Raw genomic sequence first — 21,046 nt, 5'->3', positions numbered from 1 at the left:
CCCTGTGTGGAAGCTGTGGCATTCGTGGAGCTGCCTTCACCTGCTTCCTCTCAGGTCTTCTGCACGTGCAGATTCATCCTGGTCTGATGGGGAGGGTCAGTGTCTTTTATATTTGTCAAATTAGGGTGTGTGTGTGTGTGTGTGTGTGTGTGTGTGTGTGTGTGTGTGTGTGTGAGAGAGAGAGAGAGAGAGAGAGAGAAAGACAGACAGACACACACACACAGAGAAAGAGAGAGCAGAGAGACAGAGAGAGAGAAAGGGAAGGAGAGGAAGAGGGAGAGGGAGAGAGGGAGGGAGGGAGGGGAAGAGAATGCATGCGTTGTTCCAAGAATAACCCAGGTCCTCAGGCTTGTCCAGAAGCTGCCCTCACCTGCTGAGCCATCTCAGTGTGGGAACAGTGTCCGTCTGTCCACAGACAACTGACCGCTTACTCTTGGCCAACGTTTCAATTTTACTGCCAGGCAACTGCACTTACACACACCAGAGCATCAGATGATGACATAATGCGATGTGCAGAATCAAGAAAAGCAGGGGACAGCAGGCCATGGGTGGGGAGGGCTGAGCTGTTCTCTGATCCTCTCAGAAGCGCATTCATTCAGGGAATGAAGAAAACCTCCTGACTGTCACAGAAGATCCTTATTCAGGACACAGAAGAAACACTTTCTTAGGGCCTCTGTCTTTACACTCAAGCTACAACATGATTCTGAGTAAAATCTACCCTAGCCTTCCCCATAGTAGACAAAAGTGGTCAGATAGTGAAAAACAAAACCAAAGCCCTACTAGGTGTTCATTTCCAAAGTCACCATGAGCCTGGCTCCGTTTTCTTCAGAGCCCTGCTCTCAGTAACTGGGAGTCCCTTCTGAGCTATAGATGGAGGACTCTGTGTGAGGACAAGCTTTTAGGACGGTCACCTTCCCTTCTCTGCACAAAGGAGACACTGATGCCACAATTTCTCAGTTCCCTGCACTAACCCTGGTCCATAGCTGTCTCTGCCTTGACATATGTCCTTCCATGAGACAGAAGAGAAGTCCACATTGCCTAGACAGCTGCAACTCTCTGTGCTTGGCTTCCTGCTGTCTGCTTCTCCCTTTCTGTTTGGCCGGGAGGTTTCCTATCAATCAGGCAGCTGCTTGGTGCTTTCAAAACCTGATCTCTAAAACATCGTGTAGAGCATGTACCATTTTCATTGTTGGGGTTTGGGAGTAGTTCCAATAACTTGGCAGCATTACTGACACCCTCAGGATTCTGTTTTCATGAGTGTTTTGTTTTCCAGCCAGGGTGGCAACTAGCGGAGGTTTCCAGAAACTCGAGAACTTAGATCTTTCAATGAATCACAAGATTACTGAGGAAGGATACAGAAATTTCTTTCAAGCCCTGGACAACCTGCCAAACTTGCAAGAGCTGAACATCTGCAGGCATATCCCAGAATGCATCCAAGTTCAGGCCAGCACCGTCAAGGCTCTGGGTCAGTGTGTGTCCCGACTGCCCAGCCTCACCAGGCTGAGGATGCTCAGTTGGCTGTTGGATGAAGAGGACATGAAAGTGATTAATGACGTGAAGGAAAGACACCCTCAGTCCAAACGCCTGACTGTGCACTGGAGGTGGGTGGTGCCGTTCTCTCCTGTTGTGCAGGAGTAAAGGAAGCTCCTGAAGGCTACTGACAGTTCCAAATACTTGACGTCCTTTACTTTAGCTGAAAGCACAGTGGTACACACCTGTACTCTCAGCATTTAGGATACCGAGATACAGGAACCAAGAATTTCAGACCAGATACTGTCTCACAGCTAAAGAGGTAACTAACCATCTGGTTAAAGAATATTTGTCAACTGTGCAGACTGCTAATTTTTTAAAGAGCCTGCATGCCCACTATTGAATTTAGTCTCTATAACGAACAGTGCCTCGGCAGTCCTTATATGGTCCTCCCTTCTGAAGACTAGAGCTTCAGTCATGTTCATATACAGCCGAGGTCAACTGGAAGGGGCTGGGGAAAAGAGCATCGATCTACGTAGAAGCCACATCATGGAAGCAGTGTTTGATGGATGCTGGGGCTGTGCAAGAGGAGCTGCAACGCAGTGACAGAACTCATGGGCTCAGAACCTGGTTAGCACACCCATGGGTGTGCCTCAGAGAAGACCTTGGGTCCTGAGGACTTCATGCTGTCATGAAGTTTTGCTCTGCTTGCTGCCCTCACAGTGCAGCCCTCAATCTATGAATTGTCTGAGAACTCTAAGGGGCCTGCCAGCCCCTCATTGGCACTAATGGTAACAGTGCTTGATCTTCAAGCATTGCTGCTGGAGCAGGTCAATGATTCAATCACCGCCCTTGGAAAGACCTTAGAAATGTAGATTATTAGAAATGACCATCAGTCTTAGGAACAATTTAGAGATGCAAATTGTTAGTAACGAAAGGGTATGATGTTTTTCTTGATGGCCCTGGTCTCGAAAATCTTAGAACAATTTGCAGATCTCAGTGGTCCAGGTTAGGTGAGACTCCTGGTCTTCCCACAGGGTTACTCTCCTCCTCAGCTTCTTCCAGCTTTTCCCTAAGCTTTTCAACCAGAGCGGGCAGCAGCTTCTGTCCATTGTTTGGGTGCAGATATCTGCATCTGACTCTGTCAGCTGCTTGTTGGGTCATTTAGAGGGCAGTCATGGAAGGTCCCTTTTTTGTGAGTACTCCATAGCCTCAGTAATAGTGTCAGGCCTCGGGGCCTCCCCTTGAGCTGGATCCTGCTTTGGCCCTGTTGCTGGACCTCCTTTTCCTTAGGCTTTTCTCCACTTCTGTCCCACAGTTCTTTCAGACAAGAACAATTATGGGTCAGAGTTTTGACTGTGGCAAACCTATCCCTCACTTGATGCCGTGTCTTTCTACTGGAGGTGGGCCCTACAAGTTCCCTCACCTTACTGTAGGGCCTTTCATCTAGGGTCCCTCCCTTTGAGTCCCGAGAGTATCTCACCCCCCAGATCTCTGGTACATTCTAGAGAGTCTTCCCAACTTCCTACCTCCTGAGATCACCTGTTTTTTTCTTTCTGCTGGCCCTCAGGGCTTCAGTCCTTTCCCCCCACCCAATACCAGATCATGTTCCCTTCTCTCTGCCCCTTTCCCTCTCCCAACCAGATCCCTCCCTCCCTCCCTCCCCACTTACAATTGCTTTCTTCTCCCTCCCTAGTGGGATTAAGGTGTTCTCATTTGGGCCCTTCAGTTTGTTGACCTTTTTGAGTTCCATGCTCCTTGTCATGTACCTTGTGCGATGTGAAACTTGCTGACACTCCTGAAAGGCTGTGAAAGTCAGCTCTTCTCTTTGCTCTGGCATTAGACTCCTCAGGAAGACTGCTCATGGATCTGATCTGCAGACTAAGGCTGCTCTCTGCAGAGGGTCCTCCTCCTTCCATTCTTAGTTACTTCTCAATGGATGATTCAAATGCCACACACAAGCAACTTGTAAGAGAAAATCTTTAGCTTGGAGCTTAGGGTTCCAGAATGTTAGAATCCATGACCTTTATGGTAGGGGTCCTGCCTTCTGCAGGCAAGCTGGCAGGCCTGCTGCTGGAGCACTAGCTCATATCCACAAATACCTCTGGCTACGAGCACCGGGCAGAGAGAACCGGGAGAAATGTGGGCGTTTGAAACCTCGAAGCATTCCCCCCAAGTGATGTATCTCTCTTAGCGAGACCACACCTTCTAATCCTTCCCAAACAGTTCCATCAACTGGAACCAAGTATTCAAAAACTATGAGCCTGTGTGGGTCATTTTCATTCAAACCAACACATCCCTCTTATGGAGGTTATGTCTCTTACACACACTTTCTCATTCTTTCTTTTAATGAGGCCCCTCTGAAGGTTTTAACAGAAGTCTTCAATTCCTCCTCAGGGCCCCATCATGTTTAGAGCTTCTTAATATTGTATTGTTTCTGATTAATGCTCTCTTTCACATTTGTGAGTCAGATGGCCTTGATGCCCTTTCATTGTATCAGACTTTATTGATGGGATTATGTTTCAGATTTCTCTTTAGTCCAACTGTTGTGTGGTTTCCTTTTAAAGACAGATCTGTGAGCTAAAATAAATATCTCTTTTTTATAACTCACCCAAAAATCAACCAAATTTCTAGTCGTTTATATATATGCACACACACACACATACACACACACACACACACACATACACACACACATATGTGCACAAATATATGCCTGCCAGAAGTAGATGTCAGGTGTAGACTCTTTATTGCCCCTGCTTTATTTCCATGAGATAGGACCTCTCACTGTATCTAGAACTTGCCTTTTTTTTTTTTTTCCAAAAAAAAGGATGGGTGGCGAGCAACCCCCAGGGATCATTCTGTCTCTGCCCTCTCCAACCCTAAGCTCTGTTTGTTGACCATGTATGTGACCACATCCAACTTCTTATGAGTTCTGGGTTTCTGGACTCGTGGTCCTCATGCTTGGGCTGCAAGAGTTTTACCCACTTTGTCGTCTTCTTAGAGCTCCCCCACCGTCCATTTTCTTTATAACTCATCAAGTGTCCTTAATGCTTTCATCTGTTGGCTCGACATAACCTGGGGTCATCTAACAGTCTCGGTTAAGGGACTGGCCTGTTTTCATGTCTGGGAGGAATTACCTGGATTATGCCTTGTTACCCTATAGGATTATTGTCCTGTAGTTGGTGGCAGCTCCTTTACCTAGGTGGGCCTATGCTGCACGAGGAGGTCACCTAAGCACAGTTATCTATGAGGCATAAAGAGAACACAATAAGTAAACAGAACACAAGATTCCTGTGTAGAGTCAGGGAACATTTATAAGACAGTATTTTTACAAAGTCTACTTAATAGGGCCACAAAACATCTGCGAGATGCTAAAATAAAGGTGACATTAGATGCAGATATGGCAATATTGTTGATGGAATATAAGTTTCACTGTGTGGATTTCCCTATGAAAGAGACAGCAGTGGGCAGAGACTGCCTAACTCTGGACTTCCCGTGGAAGAAAGCACCCCATGAACAATGGAATTACATCACTTACCGGAAGACAGAACCAGGACTCACCATGTTAAGCAAAGTAAAGCACACAAACGTTGCATGCTTTCTCTCCCTTGGAGTCTAGCGCTAAAAGAATGAGTAAGCATGAAACATAAGGAAACTACAGAGGCAGAGGAAGAGATAGAAAGAGGGAGGAGATGAGGGATGAGAAAAGGAAACAGAGTAAGGAAAACCTTTCACATTTTCTATGCAAAAATCCAGAATCCCTCCCAAGGAGGCACACACACACATGCACATACACCATGTGTGAAGGGAAAAGGGAAGCAGAAGTGGGAAGAGAAAGGGGTCCTTGAGGAAGGAGACCAGTGGAGTGGCGGATACCAACAGGATACTGATGCCCATGGAAACACCACAAGATCCAGTCTTTTGTGTACAAACTGAAGAGGAGGAGAAACTACGCCTGGGCTCCTGGGGTTCACTTTTCCTAAAATGCAGCCCTCACGTTCACGGCATGTGATTCAAAGTTCAGATGTGCCAGGCTGCTTGGTTACTCTTTAGCCCTACTCCTGGGTTCCCCATTTGTAAAATGGAGATGTTGTACCCGACTTGTTTGGACTGTTGAAGAGGGAGCGTCCAATCTTTTGATATTAGGACTTAACCTTGTCTCATGCAAAGTTCACACTGTGGCTGATCAAATTACCAAATGAAAAAAAATCGCATAAGTATCTCATAGTATTTTACAACATTTGCATTGGGTCCTGGTAGTAACTCTTCTGGGCTGCAGGGATCCTGCAGACTGGAGGTTGGGCTGGCCTGGTGTTCAGGGTGGCCAGTCTCCGTACTGGTTCTCCAGGTCTAGTCAGATTGGGAGAGCAGGCAGAATTGTCTAATTTGGGGCCTCCAGGTTTGCAGCTATGTGTGAAATAGCTGGCACAGGTGCGGCCGAGGGATGACTGTCCCCTAAAGAGTTGAGTTGCCCTCCTGACACATTCCTTCATCCTAGCCTTGCTGAGATTTCATCTCTAGCAACCCACACGGGGAAGAGAGTCTCCCTGGCAACTGGGTTCACTCAGGCCCTGCTTCCCTCTGTCTTTCTTTCTTTCTTTTTTTTTTTAAAGCTGAGCACAACTACTATTATTTTGTAATTAAAAGCAGAAAATATATCCAACACCCAGTCCAACACTATATCAGTTAAACAGAACATTTAGTTATCCATTCCAGCTTAAGAAAGGCATAAAATCTATATTATATCTTGGCTGGCCTGTATACTATCTGATAACTATCTAATAAAATATGTATAGTCAGAGTTAAACAGCCTGATAGGTTATGAGACTATAGTCAGTCTTCAACCCCGTCAGAAATCTGGGAATGACCAAATAAGTATACACATAGGAAGCCTAACATGGCTTCCAGAACTGAGAGGTTGTTGAGACAAATCTCCACTAGCACAGCCCCCTGTTAGCAACATGTGAGCGCAAGTCTTCAGCCTTCTGTCCCAAAATCAACCTACAGACTCTTGAAATGAAGATTTTGAAGGGCTGACCACCCTGTCTTGGCAGGGTTTATCAGTCAACTATTCCGCATAATTTGTCCTTTTCTGGACAATATTAGTCTGCAGATGAAAGAGGCAGTTTTGTCCAGTGACTGCCTAGCCACAAAATATTGCCTCATCTGAAGGTAGAGATGTTCAACTTCTTCATTAAATCCGCCAAAGGGGAACTGTTAGGAGCAGATATGTCTCAACAAAAGATAAATAACTTTAAATCTCAAAATTTGTGGATTTCTGACATTTTTTGAAAACTATCTACCTATATAAGACAATCTGTACTGTTGTCTTTATATCTTAATAATATCTTGAAAGTTCTCTCACAAAGTCAGCAACATGTTTGCTATTTGGCCCTTAACTCACATGTGTAATCAACTCAGAAGTTTGTAATGACATCAATAGAAGGACTGGCTTTAAACCTTGTACTTTTAAACTTTTAACAAATAAATTCTATATCAAAGCAAAGATATGATTTTAGCTTAGTTAACAGATGAGATTATGACTGTATAACTCAATCTAGCTAATTCCTCGATGTTAAATTACAACCATTTCTAAATTCCTCATAAAACCAACTTTAGAATAACCACTTTCAGCCCCCCAAAATCCTGGGAATTGGGGCAACGACTCCTCCATAACTTCTTCAAGCTGTACATGGGTGTTGAGATATCCTTGGGGGTTAGGGGTAGGAAGAATGAAGCAAATGCTGTAGCTGATGTGTCCTGACTGGACACAGCTGAAAGTCCTTGAGACCAGGAATCCAAGTAGGCACAATCTATAAAATACAACTCTCAAGACAAAAGTTTAGAATCAAAATCTCTTTTTGTTTGATTCTCCTGCATTAAGTTTTTTGGGCGGTCTATCTCTATCAAATCTGATCAGTATGAATCTGTGAGGTTTCCAGAGCCTAATCACACTTTTTAAAAACACAAAGACAAAATCTTTCTCCCAAAATACTGTGTTCCTTAGTGTGTAACCAGAAAAGCTTGTATCTTGCACTCTTTCCCAGAGTAAAAATATAACCAACAAACTCAAAGTCACACCCACTATGAAGATTAAACAATTTTTTAAAAAGGAAGTAAGCTAAACAATGAGCCTGATAGGTTTTTTGTACTCTGTGATAATCAGGAAATTAACCCAAAATTCCTGTGTAGCTCATGTTAAGAGAATCTGAGCTTCTTGTTGTGGTAAATATCAAAAGTAACCACAAACCCTCGCTAGCCGGCATCAACGAGCCATATGGCCTTTAGCGGGGTAATTCATAAAACAAACCAAATACTTTCTATCAATTCCAATATCAATAAGCAACATATCAAACCAGGACTTTAGCCCAAAATATATCCATCTGTTAAGCTCTCTATCCGGAGCCACAGATTTTTATTTAACCTTAATAACTTCTATAATATATGTCTGCACTCACTCTCCCTGGTGTTACAGACATTTATCACAACTCTCTACTTGGAGGTAGTGACCAATTTTTCCCTATGTAAGTTCTGAACTGTGGATGAAAATCCCCACCTGATTCAGGTAATCTCTTTACTCTTTTCTTTCTAACAACAAACTTAATCACCTTTTAATAATACCTGTAATTAAGAAGTAGCTTGTCTAACTAGGATTTCAACCCAAAATTCCCGTGGAGCCCACGTTAAAAAGGATATGAGTATCCTAAAAGACTTTCTAAAAGATTTTCTTTAAAAAACAGCTTTAAATCTCTAACTCTCTGAGCTGCCATTACTTATCACACAGCCTGGGACCTACAGCCTGCCAGCTCAGGCTACTTCCCTGTTTCTTTGTTAAATTCACCGCCCTTGAGAGACCACATGACTTAACATGGCGCTGGCCTCCTCTTACTTAGAAAATAAAACCTTTCTCTCAACTCTTAGGATTACTACTGGAGTTGCCCATCACATTGGTTCGCTATCTGTTGTTGTAAAATATAAAAAATAAAAAAAGGTATAGCTGTCTTTTTCCTCGCTAGGTCTGGCACCGGGGTGCCCCAAGATGTCTGCTAGATACCTCAGTGGAAACACATCCCAGCTCCTTGGCAGCCCAGTGTCTCCTGCTGCCGCACACTTGGCTACACTCAAATCATCACATAAAAGAACACACAACACAATAACCTTAGATTCAATTGATACATACAAAGCCCAGTACTATCCATCCCTTAAGAACATTGATAACAACCTGTAAATACACAGAGCAAGATCTTTACGTCAGCCTCCATTGTCCTGCCACGGCTTCTCCTCCCTCTGTCTTTCTGACCACTATTCCATTAGTTTCCACCTTCCAAAATTCGATAAAATATTCTATGTGCTGCAGTCATTTTTCTGGCTTCTTAATTTTTACGAGTTTTTACTTATTATTATTGTTTAATTATTTATTTACATTTCAGCCATTCCCTCCCCCTTGTCCCCTGACTCACAGTTCCTCATCCCATTCCTCTTCCTCCTTGCCTCTGAGAGGGTGCTCCCCCTTTCTACCCAACCAGGCCTCCCTGCTCCCTCGGGTCTCAAGTCTCTCACATATTAAGCATGTCTTCCTTCACTGAGGCCGGACCACATATTCTTCTGCAATATATGTGCCAGGGGCCTCAGAACAGCTGCCTGGTTGGTGGCTCAGTCTCTGGGGGCTCCTAGGGGTCCGTGTTAGTTGTGATTGCTGGTCTTCCTATGTGGTCACCCTCCTCCTCAGCTTCTTCCAGTCTTTCCCTAATTCAAGAATAGGGGTCCGTAACTTCAGTGCAATGGTAAGGTGTAAGTATCTGTGTCTGTCTCAGTCAGCTACTTGTTGGGCCTCCTGCAGGGCAGCCATGCTAGACTCCCGTCTATAAGCACACCATAGCAGCAGTAACAGTGTCAGGCCTTGTTGGCCCCACATGAGATGAATCCCAAGTCTTTCCTTCAGTCTCTTCTCCATTTTTGTTCCTGCAATTCTTTTAGACAGGAGCAATTCTGGGTCAGAGAATTTGACTGTTGGTAACCCTGTCCTTCCACTTGAGGCTCTGTCTACTGGAGGTGGAATCTTTGAGTTCTCTCTCCCTAATGTTGGACATTTTGGCTAAGGTCACCCTCATTAAGTCCTAAGAGTCTCTCACCTCCTGGTCTCTGGGACTTTCTAGAGGGTCCCCCTACCTCCCACCTCCAGAGGCTGCTTATTTCCATTTTTGTCCTGGCCCTCTGGGCTTCTCTTCTGTCATCCCCAGTCCCTGAACCTGTTCCCCTTTGCCCTCTCACCCTTCCCCACTTAAACCTTTAATTCTGCTCATTCCCTTTATCTCTTTGTCACACTATATTCCATTTCTCCTACCTCAGAAGATCCCTTCCTCTGCCCTGGTCATCTACCAGCCACCTAACTTCTGTGATTATTTAGATTGAATCTCAAATATCTACAGCTTAAAAGCTAACAGCCACAGGTATGAGAAGACATGCGATATTTGTCCTTTTTTCTTTTTTCTTTCTTTCTTTTTTTTTTTTTTCGAGCTGGGGACCGAACCCAGGGCCTTGCCCTTGCTAGGCAAGCGCTCTACCACTGAGCTAAATCCCCAACCCCACGATATTTGTCCTTTTGAGTCTGGGCCACCTCACCCAGAACAATTGTTTCCAGTGCCATCCTGCTAGGGGCCATCCCTGGCTGTTCCTCTGTCTTGGTTCTCTCTTGCAGGTAAGCTGATGGGGGAGAACATCGGTGTGTGTGTGTGTGTGTGTGTGTGTGTGTGTGTGTGTGTGTGTGTGTGTGTGTGTGTGTGTGTGTGTGTGTGTGTGTGTGTGGTGTGTGTGTGTGTGTGTGTGTGTGTGTGTGTGTGTGTGTGATTTAGAGTTGTTGTTTAATAATATAACGTTTACCTGTCTTAAGTCTAAGTCACTTCCACGGTAGCTGACCTGCCAGTCTGAATTCTCGAGGCCAGAAATTTCAGTATCTGGCATTAGCACCACATCCATAGAACCAGGGGATTAAGGAAGTAGCCTTTGTTCCATCTCTGAGGGAACTGCATGGCTCTAACTTCCAGCCTGCTAGTTGAAGTCACAGGAAGAAAACGGGACACTTATTTTTTTATTCGTTTACATCTCAAAGATATGCCACTTTCCAGCTTATTCCTCCACTAACCCCTCATCCTGCATCTGCCCTCCCTCCTCCCCTTTGCCTTGTATGTGGGTGCTCCCCTAGCCACCCACCACCCACCCTCTTCTTCCCCACCACTCCAGCATCCTCCTAAGCTGGGGCATCAAACCTCCCCTGGACCAAGGGTCCTCCCCTCCCCTTGCTGTTAGCCAAGGTCATCCTCTGCTAGGTATGTATCTGGAGACATGGATCCCTCCAGGAACACTCCTTGGTTGGTGGTCTAGTCTCTGGGAGAACTGCCAGCCAATGGGGTTGCAATCTCCCTCCTCTCCTCCAGTCCTTCCACCAGCTCCCCCACCAGGTTCCCTGAGCTCAGGCCGATAGTTGGTTCCAAGCATTCACATCTGCATCGGTCAGTTACTGGCCTGACCTCCCAAGGAACAGCTACACTGGGTTCCTGTCAGCAAGTGCCTCTTTACCATGGCAACAGCATCATGTTTGGTGTCTGCAGACTATCCCCAGGTAGACAGTTTCTGTTTCAATTTTTTGTCCCTGTTCTTCCTTTGGACAGGAACATTTCTGGGTTAAAAACTTACAGATGTGTTCAAGAAACAAATTTCATAGATATGAGAAACAAAGCTGTAAAACAAGGTTCTGAGAATATGGAAACAAGGCTTTAGTGGTCAGAGTGACCAGGCTTAGCGGAGACCAACCAAAACAACATAGCTGTTCTCAGAAAGAGACCCCCTACTCCTCCCTATGGTGAATTCTGAGAAAAACCACCAGATGTCAGCCTGACCTTGCCTGACCACCCAGTTCCTTCCCCCATCTAAGGGACTTTCCAACTTAGTCCTTTCCCAGGGACTCTCCAAGGCCAGGCACAGGGCTGGATGAGGAAATGATTAACTGAGCCGAGAACAGCCCCTTGAGCAGGCCAACCAATCCCTGAAAAGATCCTTAGTCCTGTGTTCCAATGAGAATAGGCCAGCTAGCCCTGTTGCTGAAGTCTGTCCTCTGTACAGTATAAGAGATGTGTACTTTTTGAGTTCGGGGTTGCCTCTCCCTGGAGGATTAGCAACCCCACCTCTTGCCATTGCATCGGTCCTTAAGTTGTGTTCTGTGGGTTGCGCTTTTGAGGTAAGGCCACTTTGGGGTCTTACAACAGTGTGAGTGGTCTCATCCCTTGACTGGGGGCAGTGTCTCTCTACTGGAGGTGGTCTGTACAGAGTCTAGCTCCCTCTTCTCTGTGAATTTCTGCTAAAGTCCTGGGAGCCTCATGGTTCCCTGGTGTCTGGGTCTGTCCAGTGGCTATCTTCATTTCCTCATTCCTCCTCCTACATATTTTTGTTCCATTTCCTGACCCTCTGTACCTTTCTCACATCCCCTCCAGTTTCTGATACTGCTACCTTTATTTCCTTCCCCTCCTTTCTCCCTCCCAGGTACCCCCCTCTCCACACCTCCCACGATCATCCTGTGCCCCCTTCAATGCAAGACTGAAGCATACACACCCTGGTCTTCCTTCCATCTAAGTTCCATATGGTCTGTGGGTTGTATCATGGGTATTATGAGCTTTTGAGCTAATACCCACTCATCAGTGAGTACATACCATGTATGTTCTTTTGTGTCTGAGTTACCTTACTTAGGATGGTATTTTCTAGTTCCATCCATTTGCCTGCATATTTCATGATGTTGTTGTTTTTATTTGCTGAGTAGTACTCTATTGCATAACTGTATCACATTTTCTGTTCTGTATCCATTCCTCTGTTGAAGGACATCTGGGTTCTTTCCAGCTTCTGGCTATTATAAATAAGGCTTCTATGAACATAGTGGAGTATGTGTCCTTGTTATATGTTCCAGCATTTTTTTTTGGACATATGCCCAGTAGTGGTATAGCTGGGTCTTCAGGTAGAATTATTTTCAATTTTCTCAGGAACCACCAGACTGATTTCCAAAGTAGTTGTACCAGTTTGCAATCCCACCAACAAAGGAGGAGTGTTCCTCTTTCTCCACATCCTTGCCAGCATCTGTTGTCACCTGTGTTTTTGATCTTAGCCATTCTGACTGGTTTCTCAGGTTTGTTTTGATTTGCATTTCCTTTATGACTAAGGATGTTGAACATTTCTTTAAGTGCTTCTCCGCCATTAGAGATTCATTAGTTGAGAATTCTCTATTTAGTTCTGTACTCCACTTTTTATTAGTGTTCTTTGGCTCTCTGGAATCTAACTTCTTAAGTTCTTTGTATGTTTTGGATATTAGTCCTCTATCAGATGTAGGGGTGGAAAATATCTCTTCCCAATCCGTGGGTTGCCATTTTGTCCTATTGGCAGTGTTCTTTGCCTTACTGAAGCTTTTCAGTTTCATGAGGTCCCATTTGTTGATTGTTGATCTTAGAGCATAAGCCATTGGTGTACTGTTCAGGAAAATTTCCCCTGTGCCAATGAGTTTGAGGTTCTTTCCTACTTTCTCTTCTACTAGATTCAGTGCATCTGGTTTTATGTGGAGGTCCATGAGCCACTTGGACTTGAGCTTTGTTCAGGGTGATAAGAATGGATCAATTTGCATTCTTCTACATGCAGACCACCAGTTGAACCAGAACCATTTGTTGAAGATGCTATCTTTTTTTCCACTGGATGGTTTTAGCTTCTTTGTCAAAGATCAAGTGACCATAGGTGAGTGGGTTCATTTTTGGGTCTTCAATTCTATTCTATTGATCTACTTGCCTGTCTCTGTACCAACAGCATACAGTTTTGTTTTTTTTTTTTTAATCACTATTGCTCTGTAATACAACTTGAGGTCAGGGATGGTGTACTGGCTAGTTTTGTGTGTCCACTTGACACAAGCTGGAATTATCACAGAAAAGGAGTCTCAGTTGTGGAAATGCCTTCATGAGACCCAGCTGTAAGGCATTTTCTCAACTAGTGATCAAGGTGGGAGGACCCAGCCCATTATGGGTGGTGCCGTCCCTGGGCTGGTGGTCTTTGGGTTTTATAAGAAAGCAAGCTGAGCAAGCCAGGGAAAGCAAGCCAGTAAGAAACACCCCTCATGGCCTCTGTGTCAGCTCCTGCTTCCTGACCTGCTTGAGTTCCAGTCCTGACTTCTTTTGGTGATGAAACAGCAATGCGAATGTAAGCTGAATAAACCCTTTCCTCCCCAACTTGCTTCTTGGTCATGATGTTTGTACAGGAATAGAAACCCTGACTAAGACAGATGGTGATTTCCCCAGAAGTTCTTTTGTTGTCGAGCATTGTTTTCACTATCTTGGGTTTTTGTCATTTCAAATGAATTTGAGAATTGATCTTTCTAACTCTATGAAAAATTGAGTTGGAATTTTGATGAGAATTGCATTGGATCTGTAGATTGCTTTTGGTAAGATGGCCATTTTTACTATATTAATCCTGCCAATCCATGAGCATGGGAGATCTTTCCATCATCTGGGGTCTTCTTCAGTTTCTTTCTTCAGGGATTTGAAGTTCTTGTCATATAGATCTTTCACTTGCTTGGTTAGAGTCACACCAAGGTATTTTATATTATTTGTGACTGTTGTGAAGGGTGTTGTTTACCTACTTTCTTTCTCAGCCCTTTTATCCTTTGAGTAGAGGAAGGCTATTGATTTGTTAGAAGTAATTTTATGTCCAGCCACCTTGCTGAAGCTGTTTATCAGCTGTAGGAGCTCTCTGGTAGAATTTTTGGGGTCACTTATGTATACTATAGTATCTGCAAATAGTGGTATCATGGCTTCCTCCTTCCCAATTTGTATCCCTTTAATGTCCTTTTGCTGTCTAATTGCTCTGTCTAGAACTTCGAGTACTATATTGAATAGGTAATTGAGTGGGCAGCCTTTGTTAACAGCTCATCTGAAAGCTCAAGAAGAAAAAGAAGCAAATACACTCAAGAGGTGTAAATGGCAGGAAATAATCAAACACAGGGCTGAAATCAACCAAATAGAAACAAAAAGAGCTATACAAAGAGTCAACAAAACCAGGAGCTGGTTCTTTGAGAAAATCAACAAGATAGATACACCCTTAGCCAGACTAACCAGAGGGCACAGAGAAAGTTTCCAAATTAACAAAATCAGGAGTGGAAAGGGAGACAAAACAACAGAGACTGAGGACATTTAAAAAAGTAATCAGATTCTACTACAAAAGTCTATACTCAACAAAACTGGAATCCTGGTTGAAATGGATGATTTTCTTTTCTTTCTTTCTTTCTTTTTTTTTTTTATTAACTTGAGTATTTCTTATATACATTTCGAGTGTTATTCCCTTTCCCGGTTACCGGGCAAACATCCCCCTAATCCTTCCCCATCCCCTTCTTTATGGGTGTTCCCCTCCCCATCCTCCGCCCATTGCCGCTCTTCCCCCAACAATCTAGTTCACTGGGGGTTCAGTCTTAGCAGAACCCAGGGCTTCCCCTTCCACTGGTGCTCTTACTAGGATATTCATTGCTACCTATGAGGTCAGAGTCCAGGGTCAGCCAATGTATAGTCTTTAGGTAGTGGCTTAGTTCCCGGAAGCTCTGGTTGCTTGGCATTGTTGTTCATAAGGGGTCTCGAGCCCCTTCGAGTTCTTCCAGTTCTTTCTCTGATTCCTTCAACGGGGGTCCTATTCTCAGTTCAGTGGTTTGCTGCTGGCATTCGCCTCTGTATTTGCTGTATTCTGGCTGTGTCTCTCAGGAGCGATCTACAGAAATGGATGATTTTCTAGACAGTGACCAGGTATCAAAGTTAAATCAGGTTCAGATAAACCATCTAAAGAGCCCCATAACCCCCAAGGAAATAGAAGCATTTCCTCTATTTCTAGATAATTCTAGATATTCGTTAGAAGTCTCAAAACAAAAACAAAAACAAAAACAAAAACCAGGGCCAGATGGTTTTAGTGCAGAATTCTATCAGACCTTCAAAGGAGATCTAATATCAATACTCCTCAAACTATTCATAAAATAGAAACAGAAGGAACACTACCTAATTGTTTCTATGAAGCCACAATTATGCTTATACCTAAACCACACAAAGATCCAACAAAGCAAGAGAACTTCAGACCAATCTCCCTCATGAATATTGATGCAAAAATACTCAATAGAATTCTCCCAAACTGAATCCAAGAATACATCAAAATGATCATTCACCATGGTCAAGTAGGCTTCATCCTAGGAATGCAAGGATGGTTCAATATATAGAAATCCATCAGTGTAATCCCCTATATAAACAAACTCAAAGAAAAAACCCACATAGTCATCTCATTAGATGCTGAGAAAGTATTTGACAAAATATAATCATCATTCATTTTAAAAGTATTGGAGAGATCAGAAATTCAAGGTCATACCTAATTTTAATAAAAGCTATATACAGCAAACAAATAGCCAACATCAAACTAAATGAAATCCCATTAAAATCAAGGACAAGAAAAAGGGACATTTTGAGAACTGATTTTAATCTTTATTTCTGACTTGTCTATAAAGTTTCCTATGAAAGTTCTCTAAGAAATAGGGGAAAGAGCTTGTAAGAAAAAGAGGATATGGAATTCTAAGAAGAGGGATAAGGAGTGCTCATCTCTTTATGATCTCCCTACCTTGGCAATATTTTACCACTGAACTGCATCTACAGGCCCAATTTTATTCAATCTGCTTTGAAATTGTCCAGTTGTTAGACCAAGGATCACTACATGTGAGAGGAGAGCAAATAACCTGGGAAATGAACTCTGAGGTAAATGGCAGCAGTCTTGGAAGAGACAGGATTCAGGAAATATGTGAACATAAACAGGGTCGTAAGAGAACATCAAGAAGGTAGGACCATCTAGAAAGAGTTGGATAATGGGTTGAGGACATGCCTTAGTCTGCAAAATGCTTGCTACACAGCCATGAGGACCTGAGTTTGGATTTCAGAATCCATGGAAAAATGGAGCAGGGTCTGGTGCCACTGTTGTGACACTGGGGAAGTAAAGACAGGATGGACCATGGAATATGTGACCAGTGGGTTTAGCTGAGATGGTGAACTCCAGGTTCAGTGACAATATCCTGTCTCATAGAATGTATGGAAAGTGTTCAAGAAAGCCACCCACTGTTAATCCCCTGCCTCTACATCCATGTGTGAACACGCGTGCCTCCACACGTGCACAGACAGATTATATGTTATATAACTAAGGAACAGTCGGGGAACAAGGAAGGATTGTGGGAAATTAACTTCCTGAAATCTGAAAATGTCATAAGAAGAGGGGTGTGATACATGCCTGGGAGTGGGATAATCCCAGGGAGGCAGAAAGATTAGGAATTCAAGAAAAACCTGAGGTCCATATCAAGTTCAAGTCCTCTGGTGGCAAATTTTGGTTATAAACTTGAACAAATCTGGATTAAACCAAACTCCAAGCAGCTGATCAGAGGAAGATTTCCTTGATTGGAGTCTTTGAAGCAGGAAGACCCACTCTGAATGCAGATCATTTGAGGTCACCCTAAATCTGGAACCTTCTGGTGGCAGCCCACATATAAGAACATGGAAGGACTCCTTTGCCTTTTGTCTGCTTGCCCTCACTCTCATTGGCAAGTTCGTGTGTCCTGTAGCTGAAGCATGCCTCAGCACGGTATTAGAACCTACTTCTCCATGATCGATACACACTGAAGACTAGCAGAGAGATCTCTAGGAATTCCCTGTGACTTCAGCACAAAAGTGAATCTCCTGAGACACCTAGTCTTGTGAACAGAACAAGTAGCAGATTTTCTGCATTTCCATTGGGAGATAGCCATTTGGGGGCTACACCAACCACAGTCTATAAATTACTTTACTAAACATCTCTCTCTCTCTCTCTCTCTCTCTCTCTCTCTCTCTCTCTCTCTCTCTCTGATTGTTGTTGGGGTCTGGGAATTGCTGCACAAACCACTCAGACACTGATCTCAGGCAACTAGGGATGGTTTACTGAATGCCACACCCCAAGATCAGGCACACGATTCAGCCTCGGGAGCTTAACTGTGACCCTGAGTTAAGTTCCTACAGGGCTTTTTAAGCCTGTGATCTATAAACATTTATTCCAAGTTATTCCACCAATCAGGATTTAGGGATAAGGTGATCTCCTTAGGAACATGTCTTTGTTGTACACGTATCCTGCTCTCATCGGTTGGGGTATGCAACTGTGGCAGGGGACTTGCCTTGCCTAACTAACATTCATGTCTTAATTATCCAACCAGATTGTCAGTTGCCCATGTACATCTCTCTTTCTGCCAAGTAGGATGTCAGTTTCCAGGGAACTTAAACTTACCTTGACCACTACTCAAAATGGAAGTTTTATTCCAAATAGTTTCTTATATTGTGGTTCAGGTATCTCTCTTATGTTGGGGTCCAACCCAGGGGCAGCTTATACCATAAAAGCTTATACACAGCTGCAGGAAGTGCTGTTGGATGGTTGCTTTCGGTCCAAGCTTACTGTGGATAAGAAATTCTTCCAACTTCTATCATGATTAATTTCCAAGGGCACAAAGCATAACAGAATATGTGATCAACTTGGGCATGAGAAAGTTTCCTAGCAAGAGTAGACACAACATATGTTAAAGCTTCCTTTTAATGTTAGTAAAAGCACAAAATGACAGGCTATCCAGGTAACAGTTACCTAGGCCATAACATTTTTTCTTGGCCACCATATTTTACCTAGGCCTTGAGAACTGTGTGTGTGTGTGTGTGTGTGTGTGTGTGTGTGTGTAAGCAGATTATATGCATAAATGTATCTGTATGTTTAATCAGATTATTCACATCTCATCAGAAGCCAAATGTGGTGGCACATGCTATAATGTCAGCTACTCAGAAAGATGAGGTAGAAGGATTGCAACTTTAAGGTCAAAGTGCATAGCAAGTTCAAAGCTGCATAACAAGTTCAAAGCCAGTCTCAGCAAAAATCAATCAATCAATCAATCAATAGCAATGCTGGGAGCTGTTTCTCAGTGAAGGAAGAGTTGTCTAGCATACTCAAGATTTTTAAAACATTTAAAACCTGTGAGAAACAAGGTGATGAGATGATAAATGACCAACTAAATTCCTGTTTAGGAGATGGAAATACCAGAGAGAATTATTTAATAAACAATAGAAGATAATTTCCTAGTCTGTGAGAGATGCAAGTGAATGAATGAAAAGGTTACTAAGGAGCTTCCTGCTCCCAAACCCCGTGGGAGAGAGAGCTCATCGTCCAGACAGGTGGGCACTCCTGAGACTGCAGGGCAGGAGAGACCGTCAGTACTGTCCACCCTTGCTCACATCCCTGGCCCAAGAGGAAACTGTATAGAGCATCTGGGAATAGAAAGATAGGGGCACTCAAGCTGCAGGAACGCTGTGGTCCAGACTCTGCCCGGATCTGAAGGGACCCGATTAAACAGCTCTCTGCACCCAAATCCCGTGGGAGGAGGAGCTAGACCTTCAGAGGGGCAGACACACCTGGGAAGCTAGAGAAGACTGCTCTCTGGCCACATCTCTGACTCTAGAGGAAAAACGCCTAGTGCCATCTGGGCCCCCTGTGCACAGGTTCCGGAGAGAAGGTGGGGCAGGCCCTTCTGGTAGCTGCCATCATGGAGAGCTGAAATCCGGATCTGAGGAGCGACTTCAGGTCCGAGACCAGAGGTAAGACCAACTTTTCTGCTCCAAGTGACCTGCCTGGTGGATTCAGGACACACGCCAACAGGAATACCTGAAGACCAGTAGACAGGAACAACTACATGCATGAAAGCAGAACACTCTGTTCCCATAACTGGCTGGAAGAAAACAGGAAAACAGGTCTACAGCACTCCTGACACACAGGCCTATAGGACAGTCTAGCCACTGTCAGAAATAGCAGAACAAGATAACACCAGAGACAACGTGATGGCAAGAGGCAAGTGCAGGAATCCAAGCAACAGAAACCAAGACTACATGGCATCATTGGAGCCCAATTCTCCCACCAAAGCAAACACGGAATATCCAAACGCACCAGAAAAGCAAGATCTAGATTTAAAATCACATTTGATCATGATGATGGAGGACTTCAAGAAAGACATAAAGAACTCCCTTAGAGAAATGCAGGAAGGGGTTGGGGATTTAGCTCAGTGGTAGAGCGCTTGCCTAGGAAGCGCAAGGCCCTGGGTTCGGTCCCCAGCTCTGGAAAAAAAAAAAAAAAGAGAAATGCAGGAAAACACAAATAAACAAGCAGAAGCCTTTAGAGAGGAAACACAAAAATCCCTGAAAGAATTACAGGAAAACATAATCAAACAGGTGAAGGAATTAGAAATGGAAATAGAAGCAATAAAGAAAGCACAAAGAGAGACAACCCTGGACATAGAAAACCAAAAGAAGAGACAAGGAGCTGTAGATACAAGCATCACCAACAAAATACAAGAGATAGAAGAGAGAATCTCAGGAGCAGAAGATTCCATAGAAATCATCGACACAACTGTCAAAGATAATGTAAAACAGAAAACGCTACTGGCCCAAAACATACAGGAAATCCAGGAAACAATGAAAAGATCAAACCTAAGGATAATAGGTATAGAAGAGAGTGAAGACTCCCAGCTCAAAGGACCAGTAAATATCTTCAACAAAATCATAGAAGAAAACTTCCCTAACCTAAAGAAAGAGATGCCCATAAACATACAAGAAGCCTACAGAACTCCAAATAGATTGGACCAGAAAAGAAACTCCTCCCATCACATAATAGTCAAAACACCAAATGCACAAAACAAAGAAAGAATATTAAAAGCAGTAAGGGGAAAAGGTCAAGTAACATATAAAGGCAGACCTATCAGAATCATACCAGACTTCTCACCAGAGACTATGAAAGCCAGAAGATCCTGAACAGATGTCATACAGACCCTAAGAGAACACAAATGCTATCCCAGGTTACTGTATCCAGCAAAACTCTCAATTAACATAGATGGAGAAACCAAGATATTCCATGACAAAACCAAATGTACACAATATCTTTCTACAAATCCAGCCCTACAGAGGATAATAAATGGTAAAGCCCAACATAAGTAGGCAAGCTATACCCTAGAAGAAGCAAGAAACTAATCGTCTTGGCAACAAAACAAAGAGAACACAAGCACACAAACATAACCTCACATCCAAATACGAATATAACAGGAAGCAACAATCACTATTCCTTAATATCTCTCAACATCAATGAACTTAATTCCCCAATAAAAAGACACAGATTAAGAAAATGGATACGTAATGAGGACTCAGCATTCTGCTGCCTACAGGAAACACACCTCAGAGACAAAGACAGGCACTACCTCAGAGTGAAAGGCTGGAAAACAACTTTCCAAGCAAATGGTCTGAAGAAGCAAGCTGGAGTAGCCATTCTAATATCGAATAAAATCGGTTTTCAACCAAAAGTCATCAAAAAAGATAAGGAAGGGCACTTCATATTTATCAAAGGAAAAATCCACTGAGATGAACTCTCAATCCTAAATATCTATGCTCCAAATACAGGAGCACCTACATACATACATAAAAGAAACCTTAATAAAGCT

The 21,046-nt window shown here is 43.6% G+C and overlaps 1 protein-coding gene across 1 annotated transcript in view; it reads left to right on the top strand.

Annotated features, from left to right (window-relative positions):
- LOC116897088 (baculoviral IAP repeat-containing protein 1a-like) overlaps positions 1 to 2,497 on the top strand; it is a 48,618-nt gene extending 46,121 nt beyond the window's left edge. The window contains 1 exon segment of the mRNA XM_032898725.1: positions 1,274 to 2,497. Coding sequence (XP_032754616.1) covers positions 1,274 to 1,638 — 365 coding nt within the window. The 3' untranslated portion in view covers positions 1,639 to 2,497.
- Positions 2,498 to 21,046: the final 18,549 nt, after the last annotated feature.

Source organism: Rattus rattus, chromosome 3 (assembly GCF_011064425.1).
Source record: "Rattus rattus isolate New Zealand chromosome 3, Rrattus_CSIRO_v1, whole genome shotgun sequence".
NCBI classification, from domain to species: domain Eukaryota; kingdom Metazoa; phylum Chordata; class Mammalia; order Rodentia; family Muridae; genus Rattus; species Rattus rattus.
This window is presented reverse-complemented; position numbering and strand designations above follow the sequence as displayed.